Source organism: Stegastes partitus, unplaced genomic scaffold (assembly GCF_000690725.1).
Source record: "Stegastes partitus isolate 25-593 unplaced genomic scaffold, Stegastes_partitus-1.0.2 Scaffold1272, whole genome shotgun sequence".
Lineage (NCBI taxonomy): Eukaryota > Metazoa > Chordata > Actinopteri > Pomacentridae > Stegastes > Stegastes partitus.
The window spans coordinates 142,606-164,745 of NW_007579003.1; the positions used below are offsets into that span (position 1 = coordinate 142,606).

At 45.5% G+C, this 22,140-nt stretch overlaps 1 protein-coding gene across 3 annotated transcripts; it reads right to left on the reverse strand.

Annotated features, from left to right (window-relative positions):
• Nucleotides 1–989: 989 nt before the first annotated feature.
• cables1 (Cdk5 and Abl enzyme substrate 1) lies at nt 990–21,504 on the reverse strand. 3 transcript variants are annotated; one of them, XM_008298029.1, is made up of 10 exons: nt 20,933–21,504; nt 13,205–13,276; nt 12,979–13,071; nt 11,717–11,794; nt 8,639–8,744; nt 7,143–7,299; nt 6,936–7,039; nt 4,140–4,246; nt 3,806–4,013; nt 990–2,751 (listed from the first exon to the last, which is right to left on the reverse strand). In XM_008298029.1, exons 1-10 carry the CDS (start codon nt 21,484–21,486, stop codon nt 2,611–2,613), a joined length of 1,620 nt encoding a protein of 539 aa, XP_008296251.1. In that variant the 5' UTR covers nt 21,487–21,504; the 3' UTR covers nt 990–2,610. The 3 variants fall into 3 exon arrangements, with proteins under 3 accessions (XP_008296251.1, XP_008296252.1, XP_008296253.1); XM_008298030.1 differs by lacking the exon at nt 13,205–13,276; XM_008298031.1 differs by lacking the exon at nt 11,717–11,794.
• Between the last annotated feature and the right edge of the window lie 636 nt (nt 21,505–22,140).

Here is a 22,140-nt window from a genome sequence, read left to right on the forward strand (position 1 = left end):
TCACCAATTAACCTCAGCATGTTTCTGGACTGTGGGAGGAAGCCGGAGAACCCGGAGAGAACCCACGCTGCACGGGGAGAACATGGAGACTCCATGCAGAAAGATCCCGGGTGTCCTCACCGGGATGTGAACCGACGACCGGCGAGGCGATGATGCTAACCACCGAGCCACCTGTCTGATTCGTCATTTGACTCTTTTTCCTCACGAAATAGACCAATCACGAGCCACTTACGTCATTCAAGAGGAACTAGTTGTTGTAATGAAGAGCTATTAGGAATATAAAGCTTTTAATGGTTCAGGTTCATGTGTTTTTTTTATGCAGCCACTTTGCACATCAACGCTCTGAACTTCATACATTTAAACATGGTTCCATAATGAAGGATACGAGGAATTCTCCGTGACAAATACCAACACACTAATAATCAATTTCCCAGTCTGTGTTCTAGTAGCTGCAGCTCCAGCAGCGTAAACAGACTTGGCAGCAAATCAGGAACATTTCTGCATCGACAACTGAACATGCAGGTTGCCGTGGCAACATGATGCATACAATTCGGCTACTGTACGGCGTGGCGTTGCTCGCTGGGGTTGAGAATCTGTATTGCAACGGGAGAATATGGTCGGGGAGAGAATCGGTGCTTTTCACAGCTGATTTAAACCTCAAACTCTGAACAGAACCTCCGAAAGAGCAGCATCAGTTGCCATGGTGATCTAGCAGGCCTGAAGGGAGCCACCTTTGTGACACTGAAAACTCCCGACTACTACACTGATCTGGCTTCGTGGTGCACCAGAGTTGTTAGAACATCCTCAGGCGACCGTGAACCTCTGCACACAGTTCATGCAAATCCATCTGCAGATGTCAAGTAGACGAGAAAACTTTAATCCGCTGTTAAAGTTAAAAATCACCAGATGTTTGGGTTGAAGGCGCCGAAAGGTTCTGTTCAGGAAACACAGGCTGGATCCAGGAAGAGAACAAAAAGTCTGAGTCTTGATTTGATTGAACAAGCAAAGCAATTTATTTACAAACATACACAGGTAAGAAGTGTCGCCATGAGTCCGTCCTCGCTTAGTGTGCATCGTACGGCAAAAATCTTTGGGCTTGCAAACGGAAATAAGCTCAGTATTGTTTCCTCTTAAATCAACACAATCCATGCTTCCCTTGTGACGGTTTGGTTTCGTCGTTTCAGCTCAAACACCATCAGCAGCGTCAGACTCATGTTTTCTGATTTCGTGGCCTCTCAATACTCTGCGGTAGTGTGTCAGACAATTTCAAGATTAGAAAACAATAAAATCAAGTTGAGACACGTGCCAAAGAAATTGAATAAATATCGTCTAAGTGGTCACATCGGAAGTTGTTCATTTTCAATATTTATTTTTTTTAAATCAACAAGTTTTTTGCAAACGTTTGATCCGTGATTCGACCCCTGCTGGGATCTCGTTTCCATTCTTCCCCTCCTCAAGAGAGGCTTTGCTGAGAGAAGCATCCCTGAAGGCTGCAGGGACTCGTCGGTGTCTTGCTCAAGGACACTTCAGCAGGGAGGATAATTACTGGCACAGGGTCTTAACCCACATTCTGCACGTGAAAGGCATTTTCTCTCAACCCCGGAGCAGCCGGCTGCCGCTCCCGATCGCTGCTTAATGGCATGTTTGCACTCGTGAACAACCATCTTGACCCTATTAGAGCACCGTAAATGTGCTAGCAATACACTCTAACATAGAGCACGGGAAATTCGACACTGATAAAAGTCGGTCTGGTCTCCAGAAGTCCATAGCAAGCATCTGACTGGTAGAAAACGAATGGAACACTGCAGTGAAAATAGGAAATCACATCTTTTCTGCAAGTACCTGTGTACAAACAATCGTTGCTTCTCATGCGGATAGTTGAGACTAGAAAAAGGTGTGAACAAACCATGAGAGAGAAAAACAAACCATTCCAAATGACTCGTGTGTGTGTGTGTGTGTGTGTGTGGTGCTCATGAACACAGCTTATGTTCCAGGGTTGGTTCCCAAGCTCATTAAAAGTCTGAAAAAAGTGCCCCCCTGCCCCCATGTCTTGCAATATTCAAAAAAAGTGCACTTTTAAGACGATGACTTGCGAGAAGAAGAGTCACGCTGAGGAGTAACAGTCCGGCCAAAACCAGCCACTTAAAAGGCCTTTGTTTAAATTTTATGCAGGTCATGAGGCAACCAATCATACCAAAGTTTACACGAAGGAGATTAATGAAAAGACGCGATAAAAATGTTACAATCACTGGTTGTTTTAACCGAGAAGGATTTAAAAGAAGAGAAGCTCTCTTAATCAACAAGAGAGGAGTAAAATATACAAAGTGATGAGGATGAGGAGATGTGGAACATGCAAACCAGAGAAACGACTTGTTTGCGGACAGTTCGTAGCGGTGATGAATGCAGAAGTCAAACGATGGAGAAAAGTTTGTTTAAAAATGAGTCCCTTTGGCTGATCTCACGAGAGAGGAGGGGGGAGAGCGTCGCAGTGATGAGCGGCTGCAGCTCGGTGGCAGCCGGCGGTACCGTGAAGAGGAGGCGAGGATGGATACGGTGGGCGGGGGATCAGGAGGAGGAGCCGGCGGCCATCCTCCTGATGGGTCACTAATGCTAGGAGGCCTGCAGCAGGCGTCTGTAGTGGGGCATGATCTCGTTCTCGGGCAGGTGCAGGTTGAACTCCAGCGCCACCAGGACGGGGAACTCAAAGGCGATCAGCTCTCTGCGGTTCACTCTGAACCTCTCCTCCAGTTTCTGCCAAACAAAACAACATAAAACAACAGCTTGGATGAAACAACGGAAGCTTTTGGATGATTCGTAAACCACACCCGCTGATTTTTAACCTGAACTTCATGAGAGCAAACCCTGAAGAGTGAGTCTTTAGAAAACAAAAAGGGGACGTCTACTATCTACATTTACATATAATGAAGTACAAGTGAAGAGAACTTTCTAAAGTCTGGTTAAATAATCCCAATGTATGCGGTTTGGTTTCAGATTGTTGACAAAAAGTCTGGTGAGGGAGGCGCCAATGAAAGACGTCACTACAGTCGTCCTCAGATCTAATCATCCCCTTTCCATTAAAGAAAAGAGAAATCCACAACAGTCACTCAAATAACTAGAAACTGAAAAAAGTAATAATAAATAAAAATTTGCTAAATTATAATTTAGTGAAATAAATGTTGCTTTTGAGTTGTAGTTGAAAAGAATAATTTAAAAAAAACAAAACTGTCCCGGACTAATCAGAGGCCTTTGCTGATGAGCAGTGGTCCAGAACACCTGTCAACAGGTGAACAAGTCTGACTGAGAGTTACAGGAAACACCTGATGGCAGTGATTGGCTCAGAGGGTTGTTCAACTAAATATTAGTTCACGGGTCCATCATGCTGGTTTTTTAAAATATTTCTGTTGAACCACAATTCAAAAGCAATGTCATGATGTTCATTACATTTTTATTTATTATTACTTTTGTCAGTTTCACCTTATTTCAGCTGTTTTTCTCCTTCTTTAATAGGGGGGTGTGAATACATATGAGGACGACTGTAGGTGCATTGTGGGAATTTTAAGTTCCTGCATTTTTTGGAGCTCCGCCCACATTGAAAACAAACTGTCTTGAAACAGCCAAACGCTGCTTTTCATGCCGATTTAAACCAACCAAACCCGTCTCGTGGATCACTTTATGTAAATAATGACTGTATTTTCTTTCTAGTCTCTGCTTTCATTACACGTGTGTGAATCTCAGCCGAGGTTTACTGGTCGTACTGGAACATGTGTTTGATGTGATTTCAGAGGCGTGCACGAGGGAAACTCACGTCTATCAGAAGCTTAACCTCGTGCTTCTTCAGATCACCGCCGATCTTGGCCGCCAGAAGGACACAAGCTCCAGCGCAGAGCTTACGGTTCTGTTTGTTCAGTTTGCCTTGAAGAACGAGTTTTTCAAAGTAGACAAAGGCCATGGCCACCGTCGGTTCCTCATACCCACATTCATCCTGGGCCAGCTTCCTTATCTCTCTCTTCAAGCTGTGTGGAGTGAAAAAAACAAAACAGAGAAAAGAATGAGGAATGAACGGCGAGACGGGAGAGGAGAGCAAGAGGTTGTAGCGGCAGGAAGACAAGTGAAACGAATTCAACAGTTTTGTGTTTCACCTCCGGATCTTGCTGAGCGTGAGCCGTATGTGTGGGAACTTCTCCTTGAAGGTCTCGTTCATGTCCTTCTTGAGGTCAGAGGGTTTGACGTATTCGATGACCGTCGTCTGGAAAGGAGAACCAGAGATGGTGTCAGGATGAGCACACGGGATCCTCACAGCCCAGTGTTGGATTCCACCGTCTCACACGGAGGCTCGGCCGGTGAGGCTTAAAGGAGGAGCACTGATACTCTACATGTTTTAACAGATTCCTTAAAAAGACCAAGTGAGTGAATCCTGTTCTTGTGCTCTTGTGTAACAAACACATTATGAATGAAGACACATTAATCAGTCACGCTGTTGCCCGTCATGATGAACAAGCATCATGTGGTTTCCAGTCGATCCAACCCGTCTCCGTGCTTTAAACACCGACCAGCTCAGCACACATGTACGTACATTCAAAAATAAAAAGGGTGTCTTTGAGCTGATCAGTGAACGGTGACGGAAGACGAGGGCGCGTTGCTCGGCTCGCTGGGAGGAAAGTTTTTTATTTAAAAAAACCTCCTGACGGCAGCAAATTGTGCACACGACCGAAAAGCAGAAAACGAAGCGTTTCCTGAGGAAGGTCACCCAGAGTTCAAACGAAACTCATGTTCTAATGCATCCCCTGGGAACCACGAAACGTTGTGCAAATCTGTTTACACAAACATCAAATCAGAACAAGTGAAAGCTTTGAGCGACACATCTAACAACTGTCAAGAAATCCCACTCTGGATCTCAGACGGTTCATCCTCTGACGCCCAAGAACGTCTGCACCAGTTATAAGGACAATTCATCCAATAATCGCACCAGAAATATGAAACATTAGGTTAAAGGATGTGCAGGGACAGTTTCCACAGAGGATCTGTGCACGCTCCCACTGTACCGGGTCACTGGAGGGTTCCTGAGCAAAGAGTTTTAGGACAGAAAGTCTCAAGATGCTGAATTTAATAGCTGTAGCTGCACTTTGAGTTTACGCTAATCTGTGAATGTAGCAGACGGATGAACAATGCAGATAAATATAGATGAACAATTGTTTAAGTTCACGTATATGTCTATTTACTGATTCAGTCGTCAACCAGAATTTACTAGAACTGAAAAACTTGATAAAAATGCGACTAATCCAGATTAATTAATTACAAAGCCTCTAATTAATTAGACTAATTATTTAATCATGTCATTAAAAGGTATTGGAGACAGACAGGTTTGGTGAAAATAATAAAAACACGCGTCATTGTCAAGCTTTCACTTCAAATTTCTAGATGATATTTAATATACTTGATTGCTCAACAACAGTTTGTCCTGGTTCAGCTAAACAGGATCCTGAGTTTTAGTCACGTGACGCTCGCAGCTGAGTCACTGACGGCTTTTCGGTTTGGCACACAGCGTAGGATTGTAGTTTTCGTGGTTAGAGACCTGTTTAGATCTCACTCGGCTTCGTGACCGAACGGCGCTTCACACAATTCTTCCTCTTTTTTACAGTTTCCGGCGTCGTTTTGGTGATTCTCTCAAAGACGACCTGCCTTTCAAAGCTGCCGGGGTTCAGAGGGTTAACATCACTGCAGCTCTGAGAATTAGTCAGGCTGAGAGTTTGGAATAAGATCCTTTAGATTTAGAATGTGGAGATGAACAGTTAATAAAATAAATAGTGAGTTGGTGATTTACTAATAGGTGTTACATGGACAAAGATAAGTCAGAACCGTACTTTAATGAAGTGTACGCTGAGGACACGCTGCGCTGTGCGGCTAAAAATACAAGGATGACTCCTAACATGCATGTATGGTGTTGCCTTCTTCACTGTGCAGAGTGTGAATCATGTAATCCAGGCTGCTGAGCATGAAGGAGAGGAATAAACAACGTGTAGCCCTCACAGGTTAACATTAAACCCAGACAAAATGAGAACATAAACCTTGTCTAGTCTGACCAGCACATAAACCTCTCATTATTCTGATTCTTTACCTCATAAAGCCACTAAAGGGTTCCTTGTGCCATTTCTATTCTGGGTCACACGAGTTTCCTCAATTGCACGGCGAGCAGCTAATATTATCCCCTGCTTGAACTTGAAAGTTCAACTTCCAAGCAGCCTGTGCAGAACTCCTGAAATGCTGAGAATTTACTGCGTCCGCACAATAGCTATTGTTGTCCGACGCCAGGTTTCGTAATTGGAGGAAGAGAAGACAGAAAAAACACTAAGCCCGGCCTTGACTAACATTTCAGCGATGTCAGACCTCGTTGTGTATTCTGCCGGTCGCCGTAGCAAAAACAGAGCCCAGCAAAGAATGAGGTGGGAGTCTAGTTGTTGTGTTTTTCCACAACCCTCTTCCCCCCCAACCACAGCAAAACATCCATTCTGCTCCGGAAAAAGTGTGAGAATGATAAGTGGTGAGGCACAAACATGGAGCTGTTGTGCTGCTGGAGGGGCAGTTTAATGCCTCCTGCCCGCCGTGCAGGGGCAAAGAGTGTGTGTGTGTGTTCATTCAGATTCAGAGAGCCTGGTCCACTGACCTCGCTGATTAAACCGTCCACTTGGCTCCTGTTCAAAAACAGCTGATAAAAGTCAGGAGGATTTTTCTCTTTTTTTTTCCAGACAAATCTTTTTCTTACTCTCGGTGGGAAAACTGAGCATAAAGGATCCATTATGATAGAAAAAACATAACCGCTGCAATGAGATAACGCCGGACATTTTCCACAAAACACGTCAAAACAGAGATGAACCTCTCAGCAAACAAGCAGAGAGGACGAGGCTGCAGCTGCTGCTGGTGGTGGAGTGTTTTCTCACCATGTAGGAGGGGAAGATGAGGACTCGCTTGTGTTTTCCACAAGGCCACTGCGGGTCATCCAGCAGATTGGGGTCATACTCGCGAAAGTCCCCCAAATCGTTCCCTGCCACGAGCACAAACACACAGCCACAGTTGAGCTTCTTCCTCTTCCAATAAAAATACAGCAGATAATGAAAAACCGATTGTGAGGAACGCTGATAACGAACCTGTGTCTAAGCTGCTCTGGTTGCTGTTGGCCCGGCCCAGGCTGAGGCTGCGGTGGCTCGCGTTACGGGACTGAGAGAAGGACGACGTGGAGTCGATGGTGTTCCTCCGGCCGCCCAGCACGTTGGTGGGATACAGGAACTGGGTGTAGGACACAGTCTGCAGACACAGTGGAGTTAGAACATCTGCTTTTCTGTCAAAGCAGGAGAAACACCAGCAGCTTCTATCATTCCAGTGAGCCGGCGTGAGCACCAACAGGAGATCGGACCTGACTTAGCTAACAGGAATGCAGCCGTTAATGACGCTGCTAATTGCCCCCGGAGTTTTCTCCTGAAACATCAAACTGCCACCAGGAAAAAGGCTTACTGCATGTGGTTCAAATATATATCAGAAAGTGTGTTCGTCTGTGGAAATGACCTCACTGAGCACAAAGTATTAACCCTCTGAAGTCCAAAAATGACACCGATTAGAACCAGAGGCTGTAAAAACACAGAACCAATCATCAGCTTTTCAACTTCCAAACAGTCCTTGAACTCGTCATCATCTGGACACTGAACCAAATCTTAAAATTCACCAAAAATAAGCCATTTGCTGTAACTACATCCTGTAAAAAACGAAAAATTATACGTTCCTCTGTTTAACAGTGAAGCTATGAGTGACACAGCTCTGACCAACAGTGACATTATAAAAATTCAGGGACTTTTCAGCCGGACCGGGCTGAACTGCAGGCTGTGTACAGAGAAGACAACGTGTGGATCAAATTAAAAATGTAAATACTAAAATATTTACAGCATGTACAGCCACTATTTTTTCTCCAGTATGAGTAACACTGTTGGACATGTTGAGTCCTTTTGTTTTTTTTCAATTTTTGCAAAATAAATATTCAAAGAAATTCAACTTTTCTTTCAGCTATTATTATTACTTCATTATAACTTTGTCAGACGGCACAAAAAGCATGTTTGAGTTCTCCTCTGGCCTTGTTGTGCTATTATCATCGACTCTATGTTGCAGTAAATGAGCCCACAGCGAGTAAAAATGGAACACAAGCAAAAACAGTTAGAATTAAACACACAAGCCTCTTATTCAGTTCTCCTGTTTAGTGTTTAAATTCCACTGATTAGACAGATGAGTAGTTCAAGGACCATCGTGTTTAAAGTTTGACCGTAAATAGTTGAGTTATTTTGTCTTTCTCTGTGCAGCCAGTTGTGCTTAAAATAATTTGGGAATTTAAATACATACAGAAACTGATTTAAATACATATCAGTGGTATCTTAGGGGTAGTTTACATTTCCAGATTTTGTTTTTCTCTGACTTTTTTTTATAGCCACAGTAAACAAAACAAAAAAACATCATTTGGGTCAAAGAGCTTCTATAAACTGGTGGATTAACCATTACAGAGACATGAGAAATGATTACTGTGGGGCAGCTGTGGCATCAACCCGACCTGTTCAGCGCTGTCCTTTATGAACACAACACAAACGTTTTTCTGGCTCCTCACCTTCCCGTCAGCTCCCAGCTCCACCCCCTCCAGCCCGATCACCATCTCTTTGGCACTCACGCCTCCTGACGGGTGCCGCTGGCGGCCTCCTTCCAGCTTCACATCCCTGATGAGCACAAGACTTTTAGAGGCACACAGATGACGCTGCAGCTTCTGTCCACTCCCACCCTCTCCCCGAAGCGTCCTGCTGAGGCTCCAGGTCCTCGCTCATCGCTCTACAGATATAGACCTTGTATCGATCTGCACTCATCAGCTGGCCTGGTTTCTGTAATTGCCTGTGTCTCTGGGACCTTCTCCGGGCAATCAGAAATAAAGTGCGCCCTTGGGAGGGAGGATGGAGGGGAGTATGGTTTCGCTGTAGCGGGCCAGACTCTCAGCTGCTGCCTCACCAATGCCTGAAATGCCATACTGCTGTGGGAGATTTGCAGGAGGTCAAATGCTCTCCTGAAGCAGAAAAGCAGACGGCTGGAGCGTGAAGTGTGTCAGTGGAGCAAACAGCACACATGTTTGCATCGGCCAAATGTTTCTGGATGTCATGTCTGCCGCTGAGAACTTACAGCACACTCGGGGCGACACATGCAGAATTAAACAGCGCGCCCATGAAGGCTGATTTAACGTTTGGATACGAGGATAAAACTCAGCAGCAGAACATATAACCTCCACTATCAAACACAGGCTGCTGCTCTGGTTTAACTTTACTTGATGGACTTCGGGCGCTGCCAGTTGGGGCTAATTTAGCGTGTGTGCACTGACGGAGAGGATTTCATGCTTGCAGGTCACTTTATTCACAGCCTGTCATCATGAATAACTCATAGCAGGGACGTAATGGCAAGATGGAGTCGAATTCTTTCCAGCAAATTAAAATTCGTGATTAGAAAAAATTGCTGGAAAATGAAAACGCTCAAAGCTAAAAAGGCAGCGCTGATGTTCCAGACTTAGAAATCAGTCTGGCCTGTTTTTTACGTGCAGTGAGAAGGTGCTCAGTCTGCTAACAAAGACATCCAAACCTCCACCTGTGTGAGTGCTGTGATAACTTAAAGGCTTTATGAGGGCAGCTCTTGTTTTTCTAATGCTGCTAACGCTGCGTCCTCACATGACTCCCAGTGTTTTGGCGACACGTCGACCCCGCCCGTTATCATAAAAACAGCGCTATCTGGCAGACAGGCACGTCAGGACACAATGTTGACAGATGCATCACAGACATGAAGATCCCCAGACGTCTCACAGAACAGAGAAAATAAAATGGATAAAAAAAATAAAACAAAACAGAGGAGACGGGAAGCTTTCTATTGAGAGAGCTGCTCTGTAAAGCCATCCAGAAAATAAGATTCTGCTGAGAATATTAAAAGGAAACGAGAGGAAAAGCTTTAGTAACATGCATGAATGAGAGCTTTAACCGTGTGTTAGTCGTGTTACAGTCGGTGCTCTGGTTTGAAACCTAGCGTCGGGCAAACAGAGAACAAACATTAACACGACTACACCAATCTTGACCCCTGTGGGCTGCTTTGCTGCCCAACACTTTACTGCTCACATAAACAGTTCATAATATTCCCTCGCAGTCTTGCCCCATTCCTCCTATTACACCAAACTTACGAGCACCAGTGAGTTTTAGTTTATTAATCTCAGCGAGGAAACGTGTCCTCTGCATTCGACCCAAGTAATATTTCCACCTGGGAGCGGACTTCAAGCTGTTGTTGTGTTCGTACGTGGAGGAGACTGATGCCAGGACATGCAAGCTGATGGTTGTGAAGCATCCAGGGACGCCCCACGACCAGAGGTGGAAACATCGGCCAATCAGCACCTCCACAGCTCAGGAATTATTGAGTTACAGCTACGAGATCAAAAGTTTGATTTCAGAGGTGCTGGTTGGGCAGATGTTTCACCTCTGGACAAAAACATGCTATCTTGGTTCCAGTCTTGATGCTAAGCTAAGCTAAGCATCTCCTGACTTATTATTAAACAGATACAGGTACAACTGGTTTGGGACCTGCTGTGCACATCTGTTCATGCAGCGGTGAGTTATCGTGAGAATAAACACCGACGGAGGAGAGGGGAGGACGGGAACACCAACAACTGCATGCAATCAGCTGCGTGCGACTAATAAAAAGGCTGTTTTGCGGTTATTAGACTTGACCGGGTCAGCCAAAGTCTAACTGTAAACTGTCGATTAGCAGCCGTGAGCAGTCAGATGTGCTTATTGGATATCCCCGGGGCGTTTATTAACCCTTGACCCGGCGCTGATTGGCTGGCTTAGGAAATTCCACCAACAGACTGAGCCTTTCATGCTCCTCGCTAAGCCCTGGTATGGAGCTGTTCTTTCTGCGCTTTGTATTCCCTGTTGTTTATCTGCCCCCTTTCCCTTTCACTTCCTCCAAAACACACCGTTTCATGTGACTGGGGGAGTGAGGGGTGTCAGAACCAAGGCCATACCAGAGCCATCCCCATGCAGGCCAGGTGGGTCCCCTCTACAAACAGCTTTATGTCGCTTTAAAAAAAGGAAACAGGCATTGTGTACAGATAAGCCGGAGATTATTCCTGTTCAAGCACTGAGAAATGTAAACCCCGGCACAGAAAGACAACAACAACAAAAAAAAAAAGGTTAATAACATGTCACGGCTGGATGAGAAACTCCAGTCCGTCAAATCGTTAAAATAATTTCAGGGTTTAAATTTCTAAATCTAGGAAGAGAGCGAGACCCCCCAGGAAAGGTGGATATTAAACGCTAAACAGCAAAGCCAGCAACAGTTGCAAACAGACAACAAAAAATAAAATGGGTTGGTTGAACAAAAAAAAAAAAAAAGTATGAGTGCCCAAAAGCCACCAGAGCCATAATGGAGAAAGCCATACAAGCAACAAGCATGAATCTAGTCCTGCTAGACGCCACATTGAGCCTATGAAGCCTCCTGCAGCCGGGCTTGGTTTACTTTTTTTTTTTTTAACCTAATAATAAGAAAAATGCATCCACCAAAACCAAACCTTCAAGGGGAGAGCGTGTCCACAGAAAAAGAGGGATGAGGAAACAAAGGGAAAAGAGGGAGCACAGGTTGGACGAAGTTCGGCATGCTGTAGGATACATACCCTGCTTGGCTACAATCTCGATAGGGCAGGACAGAAAATACACTATAGAAGGATCTTCTGCCACTGATAAGGACTATCCTATGAAAACAAAAACGGCAAACAAGCTAATCAACATCTATCCGACAAAGATCCACAGGTTAAAGATGGAGAGAGTTTGCAGTAAAATGAATGAAGAGCTGAAGCGTCAGTGTGAGTGTTGCTCTGTGTGGTTCAGTCAGTGGTTTGTGGGCAGAAATGATGCATTTTTGATACAAGACTGTAGATTTTTTAATAGTTTAAGATGGCGTGTGCTAATTTTAAACTGTGTGTTTAAGACAAACACTCTCTAATCAGAGGTGTTTTCCAGCGACAGAGGGCACGACGGCTTTGAGTCGCTCTACAACGGCCTCGTGATGATAAAATCAACATCAGGACAGAAACACCACGAGTCACAAAACGCTGCATCAGACCTGCATATGAGAATAAATAACTCCAGCTAATGGAAGAGGAGGAACTCGTGGACACTTACACATGAGATCCGTCTCTCTACATCAGGGGTGCCCAATCCTGGTCCTCGAGAGCCCCTAACCAGCATGTTTTAGATGTTTCCCCAACACAGCTGATTCAAATGATCAGCTGATCATCAAGCTCTGCAGAAGCCTGATAATGATCCTGATCATGTGAATCAGGTGTGTTGGAAGAAGGAAACATCTAGAACATGCTGGATAGGGGCTCTTGAGGACCAGGATTGGGCACCCCTGATCTACATCAACCAAATGCTGAATAATAGAAGTAAATATTAACAAAAGCAGCTACACTTGGAATAAAAAAAACACACTAAACTGATTACAAAGGGCCAGAGCTCGACTGTATCACACAAATCAGAGGAAAAAAACAAACTGGACTACCTTGAAACACTCCATAGCTCACCTGGTCAGGTCTATAACAGTCATTACTTTAACACAACTGGGCCAGAATCGTTGGTATTCAGGGATCTGTGTGTTGTGTACGTGCTCGTGTAACCTGTGACACGATGGATTTAGTCGTGAAAGTGATTCGTGGTGTGATTCTAATAAAGTCTAAATGGTGATCAAACACAGAGTAAATAAGACGTCATCAGGCTCTACTGTGTGTGAACATTTCTCTGTGGGTCAGAGCATGCTGTGGACGGATCGGGTCCGCTCGCCTGTAACGTGAGAAACATCCCAACAGCAGCTCATTGACTGGGGCAGCCTGCCATAACTCAGTGAGGACGTGTACGGTGCCGTTGTTTGCCTTCATACCTTCCATTGCGCATATCGTGTTGCCTCATGTTCTTTATGAAGTGGATCTTCTTGAAGCTCTTTGGTCGGGGTGAACCCGATAGGGTTCGGCATCTGAAACGTAGAACAAACGTAAAGCGTCAGTACCTTGAACACACGGAGGAACCGAGGCGAGCATCACGCTGAGCTGAACGTCTCCTTCTAGTCACAGCAGTGTGAATGAGGGGCTTCCTGAGCGATCTACTACCTGCGCAGAGGAGCGTTTTCTTCTATGTCCTCTAGAGTTTCAAGCGAAGAGCGCTGAGAGATGAGTCTTCGTCTGGAAGGACAGACAAAAGGGAAGTGTGAAGTTAGGGGATGTGAAGAAACGTCCTTATCACACCAAAAAATCTCAACTGTCATTTTGCAGAACTTTAAGAAGAAGTCTTTTAAAATAATAACGATCCTTCTCATGATCATTTAGAGAAACAACGACAAATGCGGCATTACAAGGTAATATAATGAAAGGCACAACTCCTAGAATGGAAAACGTGGGAACTGAAAATCCATCAGAGGTCAGTTTCCACACGAACTGAGCATTTACCAACAAAACGTCGACCAAACAGCTCTGAGCAAAGCCGTGGGTCAATAACTGGCTGAAGCTGCAACTGTTGAGAAACTCAACACCGTAGAGAATACAGCGATGGAGGAATGTGTTGGTAACGGTTTCACAACCATCCAACTACTGTATTGTTCAATAAAACCTCCCGTAAATCTCCATCTTTTGCAGTATATCAGAGATTTAAATCGTTCTTCGTGTGGCGACGGTCTCCATGTTGTGTGCACCACAAATAAAGAGAGCAGCTCCAGCAGGTTGGAGGTGGAGAAACCCAGGAAGCAGCCACGACACGTTGTTGATGCTGCATGTAGATGTATTATTAAAAAACCCCTTAAAGCTGCACAGTCACATTTTTACTCACTGTGGGCTCATTTTTCGCTGCAACATAAACTCCTGCACCGCTATGGAAACTAGAGGGAACTCAGAATGTCTTTTGTGCTGCATGATGTAGTTTTTATGCCATAAATCGAAAAAAAAAAGGTTTAATTTCTTTGCTTATTTATTAACTTTTTTGAAACATGTGCATCATTTTTGTGCCCACAGGTGTCACCAATACTTTAAAATGATGACTTTACACACTGTGGTTATCTTACTGCTTACATTTTTAATCTGCTTTCTCACTTTTAGCCTGTAGTTCAGCTGAATAGCCCTTTTATTTAATTATTAATTTATTTAATAATTTTTGCATCATTCAGGGCTTCAGTGCTGAGAAGTGCAGATTTTTTAAAATTTATTTTTACACCAAGATAGATTTTAATGATGGGAAATTGTTTTATCACAGGAGCAAGTGCACAAAAAATCAATAAATTGGACTAATTCTCAGATGAGATGTAAAATAAAAATGATTTTGATGAAACAAGCTTAAATTTGGTCAAATTTCCCGACAAAACCCGACATTAGAGACTCCTCGAGGACAAATCCGGTTTGTTTCTACAGTTACTCACTCTGATGCAATGACGGTGATTCTTCTAAAGAAAACAGGCTTTTTTAAACCAGTTTTGGTTTTCTTAAGACTAAATACAGTTTTGCCTTCAGAAAACATCGTCTGTTTTCATACCTTTAACTCTGGACACCAGTTAACTGACAGACAAACACAGTCTTTGCACTAAATCATTAAAGGTTCGATATCCGGCAGCAGAACAACGTTTCAGAGCGAAGGTCAGACGATGGTGTCCAATCATCACCTGTCCTGGTTTGTTCTGTGGTTAATTTACAAAAACAGGTTCTGGACGGCGGACTGCCATCAATCAGCAACGCGGCGAGCCTGCGTGGTCGAGCGTCGCTCCTCAGCGTCGATCACGGAGAGTTTTCCAGGATCAGAGCTGCTAAGAGGATAACGAGTTGGCTCTGCAAGCACTTTGTGTAACACATTTTGTCACACATGGCCTTTATTTCACACTTTAGCTGCTCGACTCAACGGGCTAATTCTTGCTGGACCACTTTCACACGATCGGCTGCCAGATTCGGAAACAAACCCACATGTTATAGCTAAGCATGCCCGAGCCGTTTCCAGAATTAGGTTATAATGGCATGTTTAGCACCGCAATAACTGCATAATCCCACTCATTAGTCAGCATTACAAAGTGCTGGAAATTAACACATTAGTGGTCAAATAACACAAAGCTGACACATTCTCCCGAAGGGGCCGTCTGTCATCCAGGAATAAATAAACCTGCAGCAGCCTCGCTACTTGGAAAAAGCAGGGAAGTGAGTAAACAAGTGGCTCTTTATACCAGGCAGACTGCTCGTAGTCATGCACTGTCTCAAGTTAAAATGTGCTCTGATGTTTCAGCCCTGCAGCGCTAAGATAAGCCGAGGACACTTAACCCGACCCACCCTTCCTTCACTCAGCGTCTCAGCCAGAGGGGGAGACGGTGAAGTGGAGTGGCCGGTTAATAAGCGACAGAGCATGAGGACAAATTAACGAAAGATGAGTCTGTGCTCCAGGATCTCCCAGAGTTTAGAAGGAGGCAGGTGGAGCGTACACCTGAGGAGACGAGGCCAGTGTTTACATGAGCGGCCGGAGCAGTGAAGCAGAAACCCAGAGAACATCCTGCTGAATATTACCACCCCACTGATCATAAACTAGTGGAGCTGTGATGGAAAGGCACAGACAGAACCTGAAATCAGCTCTGTGTCTTCTTGTCTGAGCTGAAAGGTCCGTGACGAAGGGCCGGGCCTGACCTCCAGCTCGGCCTCCGCCTGGAGGTCAGACCAGTGGCATCATGTGATTTATGGCCAGACTTACGTCATCCTGCCTCGGAGACAACACCGAGATGGACCGTCTGGATAAGAAGCTACGAGTGCTGCTTCCCTTGGAGGACTTGTGTTTTTATTTTCTTTCTAATCACTTTATTGAATAAACTACTTTATGCCACATGAACACTTCAGATGACAGGAACATAGAACCGTCTGTGAGAGCAGAAATCTTTGTGTTTAAATCCAAAATGGGCTAAAATGTAGAACCTCTGTCTGAAGACTGGACTTAAAGCTTCATAAGAACAACGGGTCAGACGGCTGCACGCGGCACAAAAGCCGCCTCATGCTAATGAAGCAGCCGAGGAGGCTCCCGGCGGAGCGGCTCTCTCCCAGAGTGTTTTTCAGCTCTTTGTTTTGGTTTCACCGCCCACAAATGAGCGCTTTGCTTCTCGCTCGCCACTTTCATCAACATCATTTTTCAACTTCAGCAGGCAACGTTTAGCAACGAAGGAGCCGCATATTTCACTCAGGAAAGCCTCCGTGTGTGCCAGAGGCCAGGGCTAGATGTGAAAACAGGCAAAAAATAATAATAATAAGGACCTAAAATGTACATATACGTATGTTAAATGAACATACTTTGAGCAGCTCACTGGGCTTCTCTGAGAAATGAATCCAGCATCACATTCAGCCTCTAAAATGAATGTTTCTGTTCAGGAATGGGAGTAAATAACTATAATCTGAATCAAGACATAATAATGAGCTTTACTATTTTTTTCTGGGTTTTTGGTAAAACAGTAAATGTTATAATGCATGCATAACAATAATAATTATATTTTACCATTAAAAACCATCTGGCTCAAAGAGCTTCTACATACTGGTGTATGAACCATTACAGAGACATGAGACATGATTTAGATAATTACCAATGCTGTTCGTTTAGGGCAGATGTGACATTTATTAATTAATTTGTATATTATTCATTGATAGATGAACACATACACAGAGAAAACACACACATCAACAGTTTACTGTAAACTTAAGCCACAGCTGAAGTTAAACCGGCTTTTTTTATTTTTGAGTTAGCTAGATTCAGCAGGCATCTTTCAAAGTTTGTCTTTTTAGCAGATATTAGACTGTGGCCAATATCCAATATGCTCACATTTTTCAGCTCTTTTTGGCTGCAGCAGATACATATTTTTTCCACCTACTTCCAGAGAACATCAGGTCTGTGCTGTAGTGGAATTAACATATTATTATTGCTACTCCTACGGAGGTGGCCCTTTGCAGGCGTAAAATAAAAGGCTTTTCAGAGCACGCCGTGTGTATTTTAACTAAACTTTATCCTACTTTGCAGAGCTCGGATGATGCTCTCTCTGAAAAAATCCTGAGAATCTCCACAAGCAGGCCAAATGTGACCTACTTCACAAGTTGCAAAACAAGTAAATAAACGTAATCTTTGTCCACACGCGCTCCCTCGTGCCGGAGACGCAGCGCCGAGCATTAGTCAGCGTCCTCTTATCTGCCTGTCAAGCCTCATTTTGGGCTGATGCCGGCGTTTCATTTTAAAGCCTCGGTACCAACGGCGTGGCGATATCATCGTCTATCACTGCTTTTTAGTACAAATGAGCCTTTTCATCGTAGCAGGACAGTGTTTCCTTGTAGAGCCGCAGTGGACCAATAGTGGCACAAAGATCACATTAACAACACGCCAACTTTGGAAAACCAGAACTTGTCCACTTTGGTTTCAGAGGACTTCAGTCGTGTAATGATCAGTTTATAGTGACAGTTACAGTGCATGTAGGACTAAGTATGACGGACGAATCTATTCCTAAACTCTGCTAAAAGTGTCACACTGCACACCAGATCTGTATCAGAGAGGACATAACCTCTGTCGGAGTCGTCTGTCTGCACTCGGTCATTTTCCAGTCCAGTTCTCAGTGACTTGTTACCTCAACAAGTCACTCACCAGTTGGCTAAAGGGCACGTTTCCAAGTTTATGAGGACGCAGCTGAACTGTGCTCGAGAGGACTTTGATCCGACCACTGGAGACAAACAGCAGGACGTGCTTTTAATGCAAAAGATGTTCTCCAGGTCCGTGGAAACAATAACACGGGCCGGGCCACTCATTCACCTCAGATGGCGCTCTACCGACGAGGGTCAGAACAATCCAGCTTCTGTCCGGTTTGACATTAACTCTCTGGCCCGCTCAGAAGCTTCAGAGAGGCCTCGGTATAAATCAGCAGCGACAACAAGCATCCCTCTTCAAAAGCAAGTCCCGCCTCGAGTGATTCACTTTAAGCACATTTGGGAAGCTGCTTGTGCTGCACACAAAACACACTCGCCATTAAATATCTCAGAAAGCGATTGATAATCCTGCCCTGCGGTGCCATGCCACGAAGCCATAAAACTCAAGTGGACTATTTAGATGTGGAGATTAAACGGTTTCACACGTACGACCCGCTGGCAGCTCGCCACGGGACACTTCCATTTTGTCGCCCAGTGAAAATAAATGTAATGTTCTGGGCTTCTTTGCACAAACACAGTCCAGACTAACGGAAATGTGATTATTCTGATTAAAAATAAAAAAAAGCAGCCAGGGCAGTTCAGCCTCTCTGATCCTCAAAGGCACCAGGAGAGCAAATGGGACGTATCAGTAGATTTAAAAAACAAATAGTGTGTGCAGCAGCACCGTGCGGCCCTGCTGGCTGCTCACAGGAGAAACACAACAAGTGATAATGTGGAAATTGAAACCCGGGGGCCAATCTGAAACCGTATATAGTGAAACACATGCTGACCCTCGTTACACGCTCGCCTCATTCTTGCTGCAGATTTTTTTTTCTTTTCCAGTCCAATCTTGTGGGCTTTTCTGAGTGTTTCGCTGACAGCTCTGACACCGAAACACTCTGCAAAGGAAAATCAAGCGTTCTTATATAATCCGGCGATTATGCCAACCATGACCTCAGCGAACAACAATCAACCTCATAACCAGAAGTATGCGACCCAATCGCACAGAACTCCAGAGGACCAGTACGGCGGCTTGTTCTCCAGTTAACGTGCTGTAAAGTGCATATTTCTGCACTACCCACCGGTGGTTGTAACATCACTAAAAGAGGGCACGAGGAGACTTGGTCGGTGTTTTGAGGGGGAAAGAGGAGAATGAGAGCTGCTCTACACCTCAGGCAGACGGGCCCAGATGGTAATAGGTGTGCTATATTTAAAGCACAGCTCTCGGTGCGCTGATTCATGATGAATGAACTCTGACGAGCGGAAGGAAGGCTGAATGTGAAATTATCCGTCATTTTCATGCTTTTGATTCTGATGAGGATATGGTCGAAAGCGGCTCTGGCCTCCGAGAGTCTGTTCTGGCGGCACATCAGAGGCTCGGCGACTTCCTGAATGGGAGCAGCACCGAAGGCCAAAAAGTCTGAGGGGAGAGTGTGTCTCCGATGCCCCTGGGAGAGGAAGCGGAGGACAGAAAATACAGAGCGGAGAGCCAGGCTTGCTTCTCAGAAAGCCTGGGCATCCTGCCTCTCCCAGCCAGGGACCTCTGGACACGTTTCCACCAGCTGCCCTCAGAAAACAAACCAGGCACTGTGCAGAGCGCTCGTCTGTCTGCACGCCGGTGGAACATGGCCTCGCTCCATCAGCAGGTTGCTTATTTCTCTGCGTTAGGATTCATTTTGCGTGGACGTCCTCCAAGCACATACCGAAGGCAGGGTACAGGCAGGGTTTAACAACTTCATACTGTATTTAGTAGCTGAGCAGAAGCGGGATGCCAGACATGCAACACTGCGGCTGTGTATTGAACCTCTGTAGTTTTTTTTAGTGCCAACTGGAATGTGTCCTTCGTACAAAATATTGAAAACTGACAAGATGTCCAAGCTGACAAGCAGTCGCTGCCAGCTTCTACTGGTCTGCTGTAAACAAATGTACTCTACATTTAAGTCCTAATTCGACTGTGTTTTATTTAATGGCTGCTTGTTTAATAATGTTATTTGATGTAGTTTATTTCTGAAGCTCTGTGCCTCCTTGCACAGTGTTTTTTCTGATTATTTCCTGGAGCTCTTCAGAGACTGCAAAATGATTTATGGTGGATTTTTTTGCACCTTTTTCAGGATTAAAAACGCACAGATTGCTGCTAGTTTGCAGCTTCCAGGAGGTCGAGAAGGGGAACTAGATGCTCAGTGAGTGTTTCACCAGAACGCAGAGCTTCCTGAGAGGGAGGAGAGGATTTGAATGGAAGGCAGAGGATCTGACAGCAGGTTGTGACGGTGAGCGACGACTGTTACTGACAGCCGCCCCGCTGTGAGGCGAGACCCTCCCAACGCTCCTCCAGCGCGAAGACGAAGCAAAGAGGGCAAATAAAAGACGTGAGATTAGCAAAGGCCCTGTTGCATGTGGAGTCGAACAGAGGTGTAGAGTTACAGGATGTGTACGTCACGCACGGAGCAGGAGGAGAAACAGGTGTGTGCCAGGCTGTGGAATGACATTCACTAAAAATAATGTGAGGTAGAGCAAATTAGGCACCGAGCCAGAGAACATTTATGTAACAATCAAAGAAAAACACGAGAGAACAAAAGCTGAGAGACGCTGATCAGGTGTGCTCAGCTGGCTCTCAGGGGAAACTAGACCGGCCAGGTGATCATATATAAGCGTCCAGGTGAGCTGTGACGGTAGAACCACCTGCATGGTGCAAAAATACAAACCGCTGAACTTTCTCCTCCGGCTGCGTGTTGCTTTGTCCAAGCTGAGTGTGTTGCTTAGAACCGAACGCACCTTTTCAAAACAGCTGACTAGAAAGAAAAGTGCAAGTGAACTGCTCCTGGTGTTCATTCAGCTTCAAGTTTCCCCCCTGGCTTCATAACTGAGTAATAACATCCTGAGGAAAACCTGCTGCTCCACTACGTCTCATGTTATTGTAACATGCAACACATGAGGACATGAAAACGTGTGTCTGCAGGTCTGACTGCTCCTGTGCCTCCATGCACTGGCACACTTTTATGACTTTAAGGGTACAAACACATCTTTTTGTTGGTTTGTTTTGTTTGCACCAGTTTATTGACCTGACGGTGCAGATCCTGCAGACACACGTGAACCTTCACCCATCATTTCATCACCCGCACTGTACGTGGTGTTCCCAACAGCACACACAAGTGAAACCACTGCGAACACTGTTACCTTGACCTCTGCAGCTCTATCTGTCCGCCCTCCAGACAGTAGTTCTGGGAGGATTGCCTGGAGTAGGGGGCAGGTAGGATTCCCTGAGTGTACGTCTGCAGCCTCCCTCTGGTCGAGGCTGGCACCGCGGAGAAAGGCGAGCTGAACGTCGAGGGCACGAAAGCGTCGCCCTCCGTGTCTGGGCCAGCCGTGGGACCCGTCCCGAGGCTGGCCCGGCTGCTGGCGAGGAGAGCCTGGTTTGCAAAAGCGAGCGCCTGGGCGGCCGTGGTCGCCGCCGCCGCGGCAGCAGCAGCAGCAGCGGCTCCAGCGGCTCCGTACGCAGCGCGCTCCGGAGAAACCAGGCTCTGTCTAGTCCTAGCTTCGAGCGAGTTATCCTCCTCGTTCTGATTGTCTGCATCGTCTTGCACGGGTCGCCCATCCAGAGAAATGTTGCTGAGAAAAGACAGCGCCGCTTGCCTCCTCCTCGGGTCTATGCGTTTCCGCGTATGCTCAATGCTGGAGTGCTTTATCTGAAGCGTGGCTGTGGATGTGTTGCTGCTCGTGGCGGCCGCCATGGTCCACCTCCCGTGATCCGAGTCCCCGCAGCAGCAGCAGCAGCGATCTCACCTCGTCCACATTAATATTGTGCTGGTCGTGCTTGTGTTGGTGAATGGTGGTGCCCGTCTTTTAAGTACATGCGTTTAACTGGGGGAAAACAGGGAGGTCACGTGTGTGCAGTATTGTGGCAGCACAGGGAAAATTTGGACCAATGAGCTGTCGGGAATACATGTGTGGTTTTTTTTCTTCCTTTTTTTTTTGTACCTTTTCCTGGCTGCTGAAGCCTCCTCTCGCTCCTGTGCCAGTGCGTGCCAAAATTACATAAAGCGGACACGCTGCGTCTGGAGCGGTGCGCAATTATGATCTACAAGCAGCTTGTCCTTTCTGCCGCATCATTTTATCATAATACATGTTTAATGAAGAGGCGTGAAACTTTCCCGGCCAGCTTTTTTTTTTCTTTTTTAACATATATCACGTATTGCCCTCATGTCCAGAGAGCTGCTCGCTGCCTCCTCGGTGCGCACAGATGTACGCGCCGTGCTCGCTGACAGAATGGGGCCTGGCTCTGTTTGTTTTGAGAAAATAGATCATTTTCTGAACCGGACGAGTCAGCATCTCTGAGGCAATTGCGCCATCTGTCTGCTTGACGTGTGTGCTGTTTGTGGCCACAG

Excerpts from the sequence above, each read along its gene's own strand:
- cables1 (XM_008298029.1), bottom strand. The coding sequence starts at position 21,486 with ATGGCGGCCGCCACGAGCAGCAACACATCCACAGCCACGCTTCAGATA. Across the intron at positions 8,745-11,716 it reads CGAGATTGTAGCCAAGCAGG|GGATGTGAAGCTGGAAGGAG; the intron begins GTATGTATCCTA and ends TGTGCTCATCAG. Across the intron at positions 4,247-6,935 it reads TCATCTTCCCCTCCTACATG|ACGACGGTCATCGAATACGT; the intron begins GTGAGAAAACAC and ends TCTCCTTTCCAG.